The 15,769-nt window shown below is 41.5% G+C and overlaps 1 protein-coding gene across 1 annotated transcript; it reads left to right on the top strand.

The window, feature by feature from the left end:
* The first annotated feature begins 899 nt into the window (after nucleotides 1-899).
* Nucleotides 900-15,769, top strand: mmp14a (matrix metallopeptidase 14a (membrane-inserted)). Its single transcript, XM_023396798.2, has 10 exons — nucleotides 900-1,365; nucleotides 9,828-9,976; nucleotides 10,217-10,339; nucleotides 10,511-10,818; nucleotides 10,910-11,071; nucleotides 11,549-11,688; nucleotides 11,958-12,096; nucleotides 12,235-12,385; nucleotides 12,871-12,986; nucleotides 13,431-15,769. The coding sequence occupies exons 1-10, from the start codon at nucleotides 1,282-1,284 to the stop codon at nucleotides 13,748-13,750; spliced, it is 1,692 nt and encodes a 563-aa protein (XP_023252566.1). The 5' UTR covers nucleotides 900-1,281; the 3' UTR covers nucleotides 13,751-15,769.

Consider the following 15,769-nt stretch of genomic DNA (forward strand, 5'->3'; position numbering starts at 1 on the left):
ATATGCAAATATTTTTCATTTCAGACGTTGAAGTGCGGGGCTCAAGATGTCTCCTGCTTCCATTCTCAGTGAATGTGCACTGGAGGTTTCAAGTTTCCAAATCACACTTGTGTAAGATGCATATTGCACCATGAGTGGCTCCAAACTAGTTGTGATGTCACAAAATCGTCTCACTCGTACACACCTTAAACTCAGATTCAAAGTAAGTTGAGTGAAACTTTCCTTCTTCAACAGCTGAACGTGAAACCACATGTGCATGCACAGACATTATCCTACACAGAGAAGGTCAAACATACAGGTGGATTTAGTATAAACAAAACATATTTTCGAGTGCAGGAGACTTTATGTAAAATTGTAATTTAAAAACACTGCAAAGAGTAAAGTGTTACTCCACCATATTATAAAGTTTTATCCCACAATATTTCATAGCTGCAGTTTCTTTTCAGATTAGGATTTTTCAGATTAGTTTGTGAAATCTAAAGCTTTGATGTAGGAAAACTAATTAACAGTATAAAAAATTATTAAAATGATGCCACATTGACACTGTCATGAACAATACAGATAACACTATGAATGCTGCCATTTGTATTTGTACTTTTACTTTTAGTTACTTTAAGTACATTATCATGACAGTACTTCTGCACTTTTACTAGCCTGAGTAAAATTTTGAATGCACAACTTTTACATGTGATAAAGTACTTTTATAGTGTGTAATTAAGTAAGTTATTATTTTTTTTAAATCCCAGTGCTGCTCCACCACTGGTGATATCTGTATCATTAATCGTTACGCAGCTATGAAAAAAAATGACGTCTGCACATCTGGAGGAGGACCCAGAGGAAAATCCATCCACCTCTCTCTCTCTCTCTCTCTCTCTCTCTCTCTCTCTCTCTCTCTCTCTCTCTCTCTCTGACCACGTCCACACACTTTGCAGACAGTCCCACTATAGGAAAAAAGGAAGCCAAACTATGAAGCTTTAGTGAAGTTAACAACAGCTGAACATTTGTGGCAGCCAGCTGATGCCTGTAGCATTGTGTTAGTTGTTTTTGCACTCAGCTCTGACGGAGTCGCTTTTGTGTGTCCATGCGGGAATCCGATACAGTTTTCTTGCCACGTTTTTTAAAAACGGAGTTGCATCGATCGACATTGTTTTGATTTTTTTTTTGTTTTTTTCTCCCTCCCTTCGTCGTTTTTCTGTCAGGACGGCGGGACTCGTGTTGTAGAGAGTTAGTTTGCTCAACTTATTTCTCTTTGGGGGGGCGGTATAGTTTGCAGATACCAGAATGCTGCCCCAGCTCCTCACAGTGGCCTGTGGTCTCTGCTGCTTTGGTTTTACCTCCGTCACTGCAAATGTCCTAAAAGCCGAGGTAAGTGCCATGAAAAACAGGATTCATTTACTCCTTCAGACCGTGCATCGGCATATATGTAGATATTTGTTCACATATGCAATGTGTCATGCTATAATGTGTCAACAACGTGTGTTTTTTTTGCACTGTATCCATTTTCTGAGGTTTTCCACAATATTCCCGCTGTGTGCTGAACATTTACAATATTCTGCAGTAGAAAATATTAACTTTACACCAATCTTATTTTATTGTATTTTTGATCTTGGAGATTGTAGTTTAGCTGTTATCTGTATTGTTTAATAGGTTTTCTCTAATCTTTCAGTGGCCAGGGAGGAACTGTTTATATTCCCCTCATGTTTATTCTCCCTCCCTCAAACATTCCTGATCTCTGTTTTCCCTCTGCTAAGAACTGTTTAAAAGAGTCCAGCAGAAAATGTAACGACAGATGAAACTTCATCCAGACGAGAAAAAAAAAGTCATGACTCTAAACTTTAGTGGTTTTTAAAGGAGGAGGGGGAGATCCAACCGTGCAGGGGCAGAGTGCAGTTTAGAAAAACCTCAGCTGAGCTGCTTTGTTCTGAGAGAAAGGGGGTAGTGGAGGTGGTGGTATGGGAGGAGTAGGGGTGGGGGTTTCATCCGCCTGTGTAGACTTCACAGACAGGAGGACGGGAAGTTGGTCTGCCTTCACAACAAGCTGGACTTGAGGGGCTCCATCTGGGAGACGTTATAGGCCTCAGGCGTCGGGCTGTGAAGAGACACTAAAGTGCAGTTTAACTCATCTAAACAACAGATTTTGTCATCAGGTCTCGTGCAGCTTTGCAAATGATTGGTTACGAGCACCCCCGGGCGCCTCAGGTCTCGGCCCATTTTAGATTTGCTCTAAATGTAGTCCTTCATCCCTGAGCGTTCCAGTTCACCTGGTAGATAACATCAATAATAACCAGTGGTTACAAGTGCATGGAAACATAGAGGGTGTTTAATGTGATCATTTACAGCACCACATCAGAAACAGGTCACATTCAGTCAGGAAGTGCAGAAACGACGTGTTTCTCTGCCACAGGAAATTGATTCACAGAGCAAAAAGTTCATTAATTACAACTGTAGAGTAACAAAAAACAAAAAACCCACCAAAGACACACACGCAAGAGTCTGAGCTGTAGTTTTTAGGAGGGCAACAGGATGCATGAAGAAGTGAAGGAAGACCTTAGTCACTGACCACAAGTTGCTGGCGTGTGAGTCAAGCCAGACATGGTGGATAACTCAGAGAGTCAGACGCCACAGGCCGCTGCCCTCCTGCGGCGAACACACCGACACAGTGATGAACGTCTGTAAACAAAGTGAGAAAACATGGCTGTTTGCTGCAGCGTCATCTTTAGCAGCAGCGGGATAATATATCTTTTCCATCCCGGCGGCAGCGTAGATACGCATCAGATCTAAAGTGAATGCCTGGTCTGTTGATGCAGGTTGTGTCGCACTGTTTTATCTCAGTGTGAGACGCTGCTGCGATGCTGTCAGACTTACCACTCTGTCCCGATGCAGAAAGAGGATAAGCTTTAATTATGGCTTCAGGATGACATCACCTGAGAGCTGCATATGAACCCTGTGATCAACAGATAGACTTGTCTGTGTGCTGGAGAAACTTCATTAGATGATGTTTAATTAACATCGATGGAGTTCAGTCCTGGGTGGGGGGTTGGGGGGGGGGGTTTGAGCAAGCAGAACTCAGATGGAGAAACTGACCTTTGAGGAATTTTGTGGTTTATCAGTGTTGCTCAACATCTGAACATCCCGCTCTGACTTCACTATGACAAACTAAACCAACTTAATCCATGTTGAGGGAAAAGAGAAGCTCCACCAACAGAGGAATAAGACCTCAACAATTCTCTGAAAATGAAACCACTTCTGCTAAAGTCGAGTACCTTTGTACCTTCCCACATCTGTTTTCATTCTCCTTTTTTTTCCTTTTTTTTTTTTTGCCTTGTCTCACATTTTTTACTTAAATAAAATGCTTAGTTGGACCTTGTGAGTAAAGGAAGTGGGCAGCAATGAAAACAACAGGGTCTAAAACAGGATCTCTCCATATCTGGCAAAAAAACATTTCGGAGATTTCCCGTTGCCGTCCGCAGACACATGTCTCGTGATCGCAGCGGAGGGTTACACATCTGGTCAAAACACATCTGGTTCCAATTCTCTTTATCTGGAGTAGAGTCGCTGTTGATGTAGCATCAAAGAAGAGCCTTGCTCAGGATCTGCTCTGACAGGCAGCGGCTGTCACTTATGAAATGTCAAAAACAATCAGCAGGATCGGCCTTAATGAGAAACCGATGGACTTCAAGGGAGAGAGGGAGCTTATCTTTGCTCTGCAGCTAAGTAAATGGTAACAACCTTGGTCACAAAGAAGACATCAAAGAGAGAAAGTTTCCACCGCAACGTTAATAAGTGTAGACTCGTGAGTCTCAGGCAAGATAGATACATTTCTACCATAGTTTGGACCGAGATTTACATTCGGACTGTTTTCGTCTCAGCTGCTCAGCTGCTTGGGTTTAACTGAAGTCGAAATCTGGGAGAAAGACTTGGTCAGTTTCCTGTAGTGGACATTAACTGAGTACTTTTACTCAAGTACTTCATAAATGTATATAGAATGGAATTACAAGTACCTCATAAACTGTACTTAAAGTTTATGAGGTATTTGTATTTCCATTTTATATGCAGTACTTCTACTCTGTACTTTTGACCACACAACACTAATCTTAGTTTCTACATGGAACTAAAATAAATGACATCTGGAGCTTATAGAATAAAATGTATTGTTTCATGATCGTTTTCATAACAGAGTTCAAAGAGTTGACGAAAACAATCGCAGCTCAATGTCTACTCACTAGCTTTTCCTGGAACTTTCAGCTGCATCTCGTGGCCTTCATCAGCAGCTCGAGTTTACTCAGTTGTCGTGGAGATGGCTCAGTTTTCATCACATGACCCAAGTTCTAGTTATAACTATATAGCTGTAGCTCCAACTCAGCAGAATGATGTTAGTGGATCATTAATGATGAGATTAATAAATCGTACTTCTTAATGAGTAATTTCACCTTTAATGCTATAGAATATTTTGATGTTAATACTTTTTCTATTTTTACTTTTTTGCATAAAAAATGCAATACACTGTGGTATTAGAACGTCTAAATACTTAATTCACCACTGCTCAAGTGTCTGTGAAACAAAAGCCCAAGAGGTTGTGTGAATTTAATGGTCACAAATCATAAATTTGCCTGAAAGTGCTTCAGAACCTAAAGTACTGCAAACCGCCTCTATCATTTTAAAAACTCCCCCAAACAAGCCTTAAACAGGAAGCAATACCAACATGTAAACATAGTCCATCACAGGTGAAAGTACGGCAGTTAAATATTTACAAAAGTCAAACTTTGTCAGCACAATGCACTAGAGTATCAAAAGTAAAAGTACTCATCGTGCAGAAAGGATCATTACAAAGCAGGATTTACCAGCCAAGTGGTTTTTCTTTACTACTAAGCCGTTCCAATTGTCCCATTCAGCAATTTATAATGGTAAATAAATGATGTAATCTTATATATACGTATACCTTAAGGGAAGTTTATTCTATGACTATCCAAGATTCTTATATATTTTGTACATGAAATATTAATCTGCAAAGTAACTAATAGCTACAGCTTTCAAGTGTAGTGTAAAAAGTACAGTGCAATCTGAAATGTACTGCAGCAGTAGTAGTATAAAAAAAAAAAACATAAAATACAAACACTCAAGTAAAGTACAAGTACCTCAAAACTGTCATGTGACCTGTCCCACAGTGCAGTGAAGATTTCTTCTAGAGGTATTTAATAGTGAACTGTTGGCAGGCATCAGTGCAATAAGGTTTCATGAAGCAGAGTGAAACCATCCAGTGGTTGTATTATTTGACCTGTTTGACCCAGTAAAAGTGTAAATGTAGAAAAAATATCACACGGCGCTGGTGTGAGTGCGAACTGAGTCTGAGAAGCCAAGAAATGAAGGTGATGTGAGATTCAGTCCCTCATGAGCAGAATTCTCTGTTTTTTCCGTTGGCAACGAACGAGAGGAACATCTGACTCAGTCCCTCAAATTTAAATTCAGCCATACTCCTCTAACTCTCCTCTCTCTCCCTGCTTTTCTTTTACCACTCTTCCTTCTAATGTCTTTACCTCTCCCTCTCCTAATGTAACTCTGCACTTTAGATCATCTTCTGCTGTACTTCACCCTCTTGTCCGTCCCTTTTTCTTCCCTCGGCCCTGCAGAGTTTTCTAAAGACGGCAAATTAAGTATCCAACTCGTTTATAGAGCTTGAAAAAACAGATTTACAAAAAAGAGGCTGTGGATCTTTCCAAGAGGCAGTTTCAGGCAGCCTTGCCATACACAAAATAGTTTGGCATAGTTTAATAGTCACATTACTGCACTGCAAAATGTATACATGGTGAAATATGCACATAAAAGGTCATTTCTAGTTCCTTTTCTTAGATACTGCATAAAAATAGACAATCACCCATGTGATGCATTTACTGACACAATGAGAATTTTGCTTCCTATGAAAGTGTCATACGTTTCTATTTTACCACAAATCTATAAAAGCACAGGGGAATTTTGTGTCATTTTGTTTATAACTCTTGTAGGAAGTTGTGGTTGGCTTTTTTTTTTTTTCCTAGTGCCTGCAGAAAGCAAATTGCAACTCAGTGTCATGTGAACGTGAGTAAGAGTGCGTGACAATAGAGGGCCCTGACACCCTGTGATGGGTGGCACCATGGTCCCAGTTTTCAAGAATGGATTACAAAAAGTAACTGCCCCGAGGAGCCGTGGAAGCTCCAGTCTCGCTGTGTTTCGACTTGTTTTTATGCACGATGAAGACACATTATCACCTGACATAACGAGGCGATCTTGAACCCCCATCTTGAGGAGGGTAGTTCAGTTTTGTGCTTATATGTTGCCTATTCCCAAATGTATTTGTTCAATCAAATCAGCACACAGTAAATCTGGGGCCAGGCTGCTTTCTAGCAAAGAGAAAACTGTCCATGTTGCACAGAGAGTGGGAAGGAGAGGGTTGTAGATTCATAAAATGAAAAAATCAAAAGATATTCAGTTTACTATAATTAAAGACAAGGAAAAAACAGCAAATCCCTATATTTAAGAAGCAGGAACAACAGAACTTGTGCAATTTCCGACTTGAAAATGACACAAATGATTAAAAGGTTATTAGAAATCCAATGGATTAATTGTTTCAGCTCTACATTTAGCAGTAAGGTCACAGTAGGGTCAGAGAATCTATGTATACATCACACAGCTCCAGCGAAACAACCTGTTTGCATCACGCTGGTTGTGTTTCACTGTCTGTGCATTATACATTCAGACCTCATGTCACTGCACACACACTGCACACAGACCCAGGGGTGTGTTTACCAAACCAGCAGCCAGACCTTTGACCACACATGGCTGCGTAGCGAGCTACCCAGCTACGCCGAGGCCAACAATACCGGCCATGTACAAGTCTCAATAAATAGAAGCTTTGATGGTGGCTGCTGGGAATTCCAGGGAGGAGGGGTGTATGCTGGGATACCTGGCGTCCCGACCGGAGGTGGTGGTGGTGGTGTGTGGAGTAGTTTGGGACTAGGGGGAGAGAAGTGGAGGTCTTGACGGTGTGGGGGAGACTTTTTCATGGGAGTGTTTTTATAGAAGCAGACGCGTCACCACACTGGAGCCACAGGACACACTAGCAGCACTCAGCAGCCGGGGCAGAGAAAGTAAATTTGGTTGGTGTTAGAGGCAGATTGACTGAGAGAGAGTCAGGGGATAAATTAAATGAACTAGATGCTTAAATAATCCAGAGAAATCTTGAAGAAATTGTGAGGGGGGAATAAGCAGAGATGGAGAGAAGGGGGATAGGTTGCCTCTCCGCAGGTCCTCATAAGTGAACCTTGTTCTCTGGCCTCTCTGCCCACCACATGACTAACAGTAGCTGTGTGTGCACACAGGCAGTATATGGCCAGGTAGTCCTGTCCCGGTCCGCTACATTTCCATCCCTCCCCCTGCTTTTCCCCTTCACTTGCCGGAGGAAAGGCTTGAAGAGAAAACCAGCACTGATGGTGGAACAAGAGAGATATCTGAGGTTTAGATGACGCTAACGAAGGAATTCGGGGTAATTCCACCGACTTTAATTTGTGGTGGGGATGAAAATGTGTGTGTTAACTCAGTGTGCGCAGATGCATAATTGGAAACACACACTTAGAGACGCGGTTAGGCCTCAACTGCTCCAACAAGCAGCCCGAGAGATGAGAAGATCGATAGCACTCCTGCGTTTATCTGTTAAATATGAAGCTACAGCTAGCAGCCAGTTAGCTTAGCTTAGCTTAGCATAAAGACTGAAAACAGGGGGAAACAGCTAGCATGGCTCTGTACAATGTTATAAAATATGCCTACCACTTCCTGTAAAAGTGTAATTTTTACACTTAAGATTTTGAGCAAGATATAACATGTAAATTTTTGAGCTTTAAAGGAATATTATGTAAATTACATTACACACTCTTCCTCTGGTGAACAAAAAGAAGAATTATAAGCAATCTCCTGGCCATGTGTGTCTAATGGACAGACATGAGAGTGGTAAAAAAGTGAATAAAACGTCAAACTATTCCTTTAACAGCGTCTCCGTCCAGTCTTAGACCACCAGCAGCAGGCAGTGGAAAGAATAGGCTGGTCTTTCATGTGTAAAGATAAATAGTGGTGGTTTTGGTTGACATGAGGACAGACAGGGAGAGAGAAGGGGGAGGACGAGGAGGAGGACAGACAGAGACAGCGGCAGGAAGATCTTAAAGTCTTTGAGGAGCCTAAATGTTGCTGAAAATGTTACTTTTTCCAGCGTTATGACCGCCAGTTGTCTTTGGCTGCGAAAGTCTAGACAGGGTTCTGGGTCATTGTGACTAAAATGACATCAGTGTTTTCAGATTGTGTGTTTTATTTGGCTCTCAGTTCCTCTCTCATCCCTCCTTATGACCCCACAACAAAGTTTCCCGTAACGGGCTCGGCATAAATCAGGGGACATGAGAGGATTTGGTGTTAGTTTTTAGTAGTTTGTAAACGGGATAAAGTCGCAGGCACATGACGAAAAAGACAATAAATTTAATGCGCTGAGTTACCTCAGTGTGTGTTGGCTGCTGTGGGTTAACAAGTCAGCTTGGCACACGAAAAAACCCACACCCTTTGTCCCCTTATTCACCATGCAATCTCTATTACACATCTGCACTTGGAGAAGCAGGTCCAAACAAGCGCCGAGGGTTGACTGGAAGTCGTCAAAGACCCACATGTTCACACAAGCGGCCAATCCCTTGGTTTTTGTTGACTAAGATGTTTGCTAAGATGTTTTTCCTGTTGTTTCTGGCGATTCTTACTGAGACCCGCCTGAGCTACTGAGAAATCCAAAGAAAGTAAAACAGAAAGAAATAAATGATAATTATGTTGCAAACCTCCCAATAAGTGCGTCATACAAAATAAAAAGCCTCCTCATTGTATTTATGCAGCTAAATGTCATTTTCCCATCATAGCATGTAGCATTTTGTTTTTATGGAAATATAAAGTCCCATACTAGAACTTCTGTATACCGAGTGTAGCAGCCATGATGAGTTTTATTTTTTTTTTTTTATTTTGCTCTTCCAGATGAGAAAGATTCGCATGTTGTTTTAGAGGCATCACACCCTCCTCCTCTCCTGCGTCAAGTGTCGTAATCTGCACGATCGTTTATATTTTCTTGATCTTGATTTAATTAATTGTTGGGTCTGTGATTCATCAGCTTGTTAACCAACAAACCAGGCTGCCTATTGTTTCTTTAAGCACACAAATCACTTTTAGTTTAAAACATAACCATGGAAATGGAGGTGTCCACTTCATCAGAAGATGAATATCACATTTTCAGATTGTACATAAGAGCTTATATATTTCATATTTTTGTAAAAGTTTCAGCTTTTTGTGTGTATTAAATTATTGAAGCAAATCTCCCTCACTATTATGAAAATAATGATATTTATTACGTGTTTAGTGAATGCACATGGTGCCAATAATTTAATTTCTTATTATGTCAGGAACTCATATGTACAGTGTAATTTGTGGTTTAAAAATGTAGGTTCAGCAGAATATATTTGATATTAGCGTTGACAGATTTTTCACACAGTCTACATGGTCTAATAAAAATGCATTTTATTTATAGTTCTATATATATATTTATAGATCTTCAAGATCTCTATCTGCCAAAGGAAACTGTGTGTAATGGGATCATCATGTCATTTAGTATGTAGGTGGTAACATCCTGTGTCCGGTGGCGGTGTCTATGTTTAAAAAGAAAAGCATCCCACAAACAAAACTCTTAATCAGTATCTAAATATATACACATTATTTACATTATTTACTTTTCTTTCTTTCCCCTCTCTCTCTCTCTCTCTCTCTCTCTCTCTCTCTCTCAGGCTTGGCTGCAGAAGTTTGGCTACCTGCCTCCAGGTGACATCAGAGCCCAGGCCATCCGCTCACCAAAGTCCATTGAAACAGCGATAGCAGCCATGCAGAGTTTTTACGGTTTGACCGTCACCGGCTCCATAGACTCCAACACGTTAGAGTGAGTCCTGGTTGACGATGGTGATTTAATAACACATAACTGCTTGGATTCATATTAATGAAAATATTCATATTCATATAATGTTCATATTCAAAAGTCTGGAGGTCATTTGATGACTTGCAAGACGAACTGAGAGAGTCGAAGGAATCAAGGTTACCGTTCTCAAAAAGATGTGTCTTTCAAAGCAGTTAAAGTATTTTACATAGTTGAAAATTGGGAATATTATTTTGCTGTTGCCAGGGCGATGAGCCGGCCGCGGTGTGGTGTCCCTGACAAGTTCGGCCCGGCGCTGAAAACTAACCTGAGGAGGAAGAGATACGCTGTGCAGGGTCTGAAGTGGGACAAATCTGAGGTGACCTTCAGGTCAGTATCACACTCTGCACACCTTCACTAATCTGCAGTTTGACTTTACTGCTGAAGTTTTTCACGTGGATTTGATTTTTCATGCAACTCTAACTTTCTTTTAGTGTATTATTCTGAGTTGAGTCCAACCGTCCCAGCCCTGACTCTCTGCCTCTCCCTTCTTTACAACAGCATACAGAACTACACCCCTAAGGTCGGAGAACGAGCCACGAATGAAGCCATTCGAAAGGCCTTCAAGGTGTGGGAGAGCGCGATCCCGCTCACCTTCAGGGAGATCCCCTACAGCCACATCAGAGGCAAGGTCGACAAGTACGCGGACATCATGCTCTCCTTCGCAGAGGGTTTCCATGGAGACAGCACACCGTTCGACGGTGAAGGCGGCTTCCTGGCTCATGCTTACTTCCCGGGACAGGGCATCGGGGGAGACACGCACTTTGACCTTGCCGAGCCTTGGACCACCGGGAACGTCGACCAGGGAGGTAAGAGAAAGAAGAGTCGAAGGTCAAAGGTAGATCTAACAACAAGCTGAAACAGACTGAACTAAATATCCTCTCCTCTCTCTCTCTGAAGGTAATGATGTTTTCCTGGTAGCCGTCCATGAGTTGGGTCATGCTCTGGGTCTGGAGCACTCCAACAACCCCTCTGCCATCATGGCCCCCTTCTACCAGTGGTTTGACACCGAAAACTTCCAGCTCCCTGACGACGACCGCAGAGGCATCCAGACAATTTATGGTGGGTTGTTCTCCTAAAAGAATTGGAAATTGATTGGCAGCACATATTTGTGATGTTCCCAAAGAAAAATCCTCCCATTTAGGGTCTTGTGACAACTTTTAGTACAAAAATTACATACAGATTATACACCTTTGAAGCAGTCTGGCAGTCCAACAGTGTAAAAAGTCCTTGAAAACTCGATGTCCAAATGATCAAGAACCACTTGTTTGAATTTATTCATAGGCGGACGGTGTTTAAGGCCTAATTCACAGCTTTTTTATCAGTATTGATTAACTTTTAAAGATATGTTGTTTCCTAAAAGAAAGCCACATGATATCAACAGTTTTAACTTCGTAAGCGTATGGGTGCAATAAAAGATCTGAGTGTGTGCAAATACAGTAAACGATTGAAAAAAGACTTATTTTAAATGTGTTGGTTGCTCTTAATGCAAATGATCCATCTCTCACTTCTCTTTTTCTCTCAACACCTGAACCACAGGAACCAAGTCTGGCGCTCCCCCTCCTCCTCCCCGACCCACGAAGCCGTCCACCCCTGACAGGCCAGATCACGGCCCAGACATCTGTGAGGGACACTTTGACACCATCGCTGTCCTCAGAGGGGAAAAGTTTGTATTTAAGGTACAGGAGACCTTTTTCTTTTTTCCTGAAACCTTCTCAAAATGAACTCAAAGACCAAATATAAATATCTGTAGGACAGAGCTGGATTGTGCTGGTGCTGTGTTGTATAGTTGCAGGTAGTGGTGTTTAACTAACACGGGCACAAAAATATTCAATTCACTTTGATATAAAATCGAAATGAGCAGCAAAACTTGACATTTGCAGATCCAGGAATGGTTGATACAACTAAAAACTACTGTAGCTCTAATCTAACTCCATGTGTGTTGCAGGACAAGTGGTTTTGGCGCGTGCGTAACAACAAGGTGTTGCCAGGTTACCCCATGCCTATCGGTCACTTCTGGAGGGGACTGCCTTCAAACATCAACGCCGCCTATGAAAGGGATGATGGGAAATTTGTATTCTTCAAGGGTAGGTTCCATGTTCCATTAGACTGAAACCAGATGACGAACTGGTCCTCTTTGATCTACTCTGATCCGTCATCCTTCCTGTTTTCAATCTCCGTTCTTCTCATCTCTCTGGTTTATTTTTCTCTCTTCCAATCTCCAGGTGACAGGTACTGGGTTTTCAGCGAGTCCACCATGGACAAGGATTCTCCCAAGAGCCTGAAAGACCTGGGTACCGGTCTCCCCAAAGACAAGCTTGACGCCGCTCTTTTCTACACGCCGACAGGACAGACGTACTTCTTCCGAGGCACTAAGTGAGTCTGTCCTCTGTTCAAATACATCTGAGGGTAGAGACATGATGGAAAATGAGAGGAAAGAGATGCTGTAAAGACCTTGAACCAGGATCTTTGTGATTACACAGTCAGCATCTTAAACCCTTGCTGGCCACAAGACGCCCCAGCAGGGTAGATTTTCAAAACAAAACACTTCTGTCCGGGACCACAGCCAGGATTTTTAGACATGCTGAGGTCATGAGTCAAAATTTCTCCAACATCAGCCCCTTTTTGATTCGCCTCCAAAAAAACATTTTCACTTCTGTTATTGAATTTTGGTAGAGAAACAGTAAAGCCGTTCATTTGATTTGATTAAATTCTCTTTCTTCTTTTAGTTTTGGCTGAATTTAAATAAATTGAGTCTTAAGAAGCCCCGCCTCTGTTTTAGAGATAATCACCCAAAGCTGTTTCAGATCCGTCTCTCATGCTGTGGATCTATAATAGTTCTGTCTGTGCGTCACTCGCAGGTACTACCGATTCAACGAGCAGACTCGCAACGTGGACAGCGGCTACCCAAAGCCCATCAGCACGTGGAGCGGAGCGCCAGACAACATCAAAGCTGCCATCATGAGTGAAGATGGATGTGAGTTTTGCTCGTGCTCAAACTGAGAATTCGGATGTGTATTATTCCAAGGTTTTGTGTTGTTGACATTTAGAGCTGAAACAATGAGTTGATTATTGAAATGAAATTACTATTTTGATAATTAATCAATAGTTTTAAGCCATTTCAAGCAAAAATACCAAAGATTTCTTCATATCTGGTTCTGAAATGTGAGGATTTGCTTCTTTTCTACTTTGTCATAAGTGATAATAATGTTATTGAATTATGGCATTTTCAAGACGCCACCTTGGGATTTTAGGAATCTGTGTTGGAAATTTCCACACAATTTTCTGGTATTAAGTAGACAAAGAGATTCATCCATTCATTGAGAACAGTAAAGGCAGATTGGGTTATGAAAATAATCATTCACAGCCCCTGAAAACTGCAAAAACTCACAAAACTAACTTCTGATCCCGTCTTCCGCAGCTTACACGTATTTCTACAAAGCCAACAAGTACTGGAAGTTCAACAACCAGTACCTGAAGGTGGAGTCCGGCTATCCCAAGTCTGTGCTGAGTGACTGGATGGGCTGCGAGAGCGAGGAGCCCAAGAAGGGTCGGGAAGAGGAGGTGATCATCATCGAGGTGGACGAGTCGCAGTCCGGGGCCGGGCCGGTGGCCGTGGTGATCCCTCTCCTGCTACTGGTGCTGGTGGTCGTCACTCTGGGAGCGCTTTTGTTCTTCAGGAAGTACGGCACGCCTCGACGCCTCCTCTACTGCCAGAGATCCCTCCTGGACAAGGTGTAGACAAAGCGATGGGCGATTGACAGACTGCCACAGAGGGACAGAGCGAGAGGGGGAGAGAGAACGAGGGGCCGGGTGAAGATGGAAACGGAGAGGGGGGGAAGAAGTGAAAGAGGAGGAGAGAACTGGAAGAGGAAAAAGACAGAAGAAGTGGGGGATAGAAAGGGGACGATGTGTTAGGTTTTGGGTGGTTTGTATGTGCCACAAAAGAGGGGGGAAAAAAAAAAAAGAGAAAGGCCCTAGAAACTGAAATCAGGAAAATGTGTATTTGTATTTTAACTATTTACATGTACTGTTCTGTGTTCAGAGATTAAAGAACATACCCACAATCTCACATAGAGAAGGGAACTGTACAAAGACTCGTCATCTTCATCGACTTCCCTCCCGCCTCTCCTCTCTCACATCCCAGGTATTAAAGAAAAAAAAAGAAAAACATCCCCGTATCCTTCCTCCCTCTACTCCAACTGGACGACTCCAGCTGAACTGCTGTCTGATTCATTAAATTCCCCAACCAGAAACTTTTTCTTCTGTGTTTTCAGTTTGGGTTTTACTGAGAAATTCATCATCTCTGTTGAGAGTTTTTTGCCGTGGAATTCATCCCTCGGGTTTTTTTCTTCTTTTTTGTTTTTTTGGGTGAAGTTTTGTTTCAATATGACATTTGCTCTTAAAGTTAAAGTTTTGAAGTTAAGCCACGCAATATCGCTCGTATTTGTCTGCTTTTCTTTTCTACCACTAAGTAGGGCTGGGTATCAAACCTCAGACTCCTTCAGTACTGCCAGAAATGTGTCACAGCAGCAGGTAGCGTTGTCAGATTCATTCGATCAAATAGGCCCCCAGATTTAAATCACATGCTGCTGACGTTAGCACTTGTACTGCTGCTTGTTTTCAGGCGACATTTAACATTTAACATTTAACTTTGGCTTCTTTTTGTTCATGTAAAAAAAAGGAGGAAAAACATTCATATCTCTCAAAGTAAGGTACTGAAATAACTGGTGCTCAGGTATCGCATCAGGACTATTATAGAAAAATTTAAAAACAATACCCAGCCCTGCGACTAAACACCCAAAGACGACCATGTTCAGTTTTAGTTATTATCATTATTATTACCTAATCTTTGGATGGATCTAACGAAGCTGAGTGTAATAGCACATCCCCAATGCAAAGTATTAGTAGTGATCAATGCAGACTTTCAAACATGCACACATGGGATTTCTGATTGGTATTTGTTTAACCTCAATTATGTCCACAAAAGTCAGATGTTACATGAGGCTGCTGCAGGAGATTTCTCCTTGTTTGTTTGATGGATCTAATCTTTTTTTTTTTAATGTCTGTGTAACTGCAACTTCAGACACTTAAACAGCGCAGGCAAAACTCTTCTTTCAGTGCAAGCAGTCAGACGGGAAATGGTTTTTGTTTTGTTTTTGTTTTGGTTTTTTTTGTTAAAACGTGATGATGACAGTTTTGAAACATTCCAGTACATTTCTTGTTGAAGACGAGCAGAGTTGCTTGTCCAGATGTGTCAGTAAGCGGTACAGCTTCCAACAATATGGTGCAATTTTTTAATTATTATCGTTGTTATGGGGAATTGTTGTTATTATAAGTATGGTTATTGTTATTATTGTTCTCCTGGTAAAGTTATAATGACTTTTTTTCTTTTTTTTGCTTTTGTACGTTGTCATTTGGAGTCCTGCTGGACAGAGGCATAACATGACAATGATGGAAATGAATCCCAGTTTACACTCGCGTGTGGTGAATTAGATCAGATCAGAGGGTAAATGTGAGTTCAGGGAGTTTCTTTTTGTTCTGAAACACCCGAAATTACGCAGACGTCGGCACAGAATAACAAGCAATGCTATTTATGAACTTTGACACAGATGGTGCTCAATGTTTTTTTTCTTTCTGTTTTTTTTTTTTTCTCTAACTCAAATCAAAATTGAAGGTGAATTGATTTAATAAATAACAATGATAATGGTAATGATATTTATAATGATGATCATATCAATAAAATGCAATGAGATTTTT

This window comes from Seriola lalandi, unplaced genomic scaffold (assembly GCF_002814215.2).
Source record: "Seriola lalandi dorsalis isolate HSWRI2012SDOR001 ecotype SW California unplaced genomic scaffold, Sedor1 jcf7180002054983, whole genome shotgun sequence".
NCBI classification, from domain to species: Eukaryota; Metazoa; Chordata; class Actinopteri; order Carangiformes; family Carangidae; genus Seriola; species Seriola lalandi.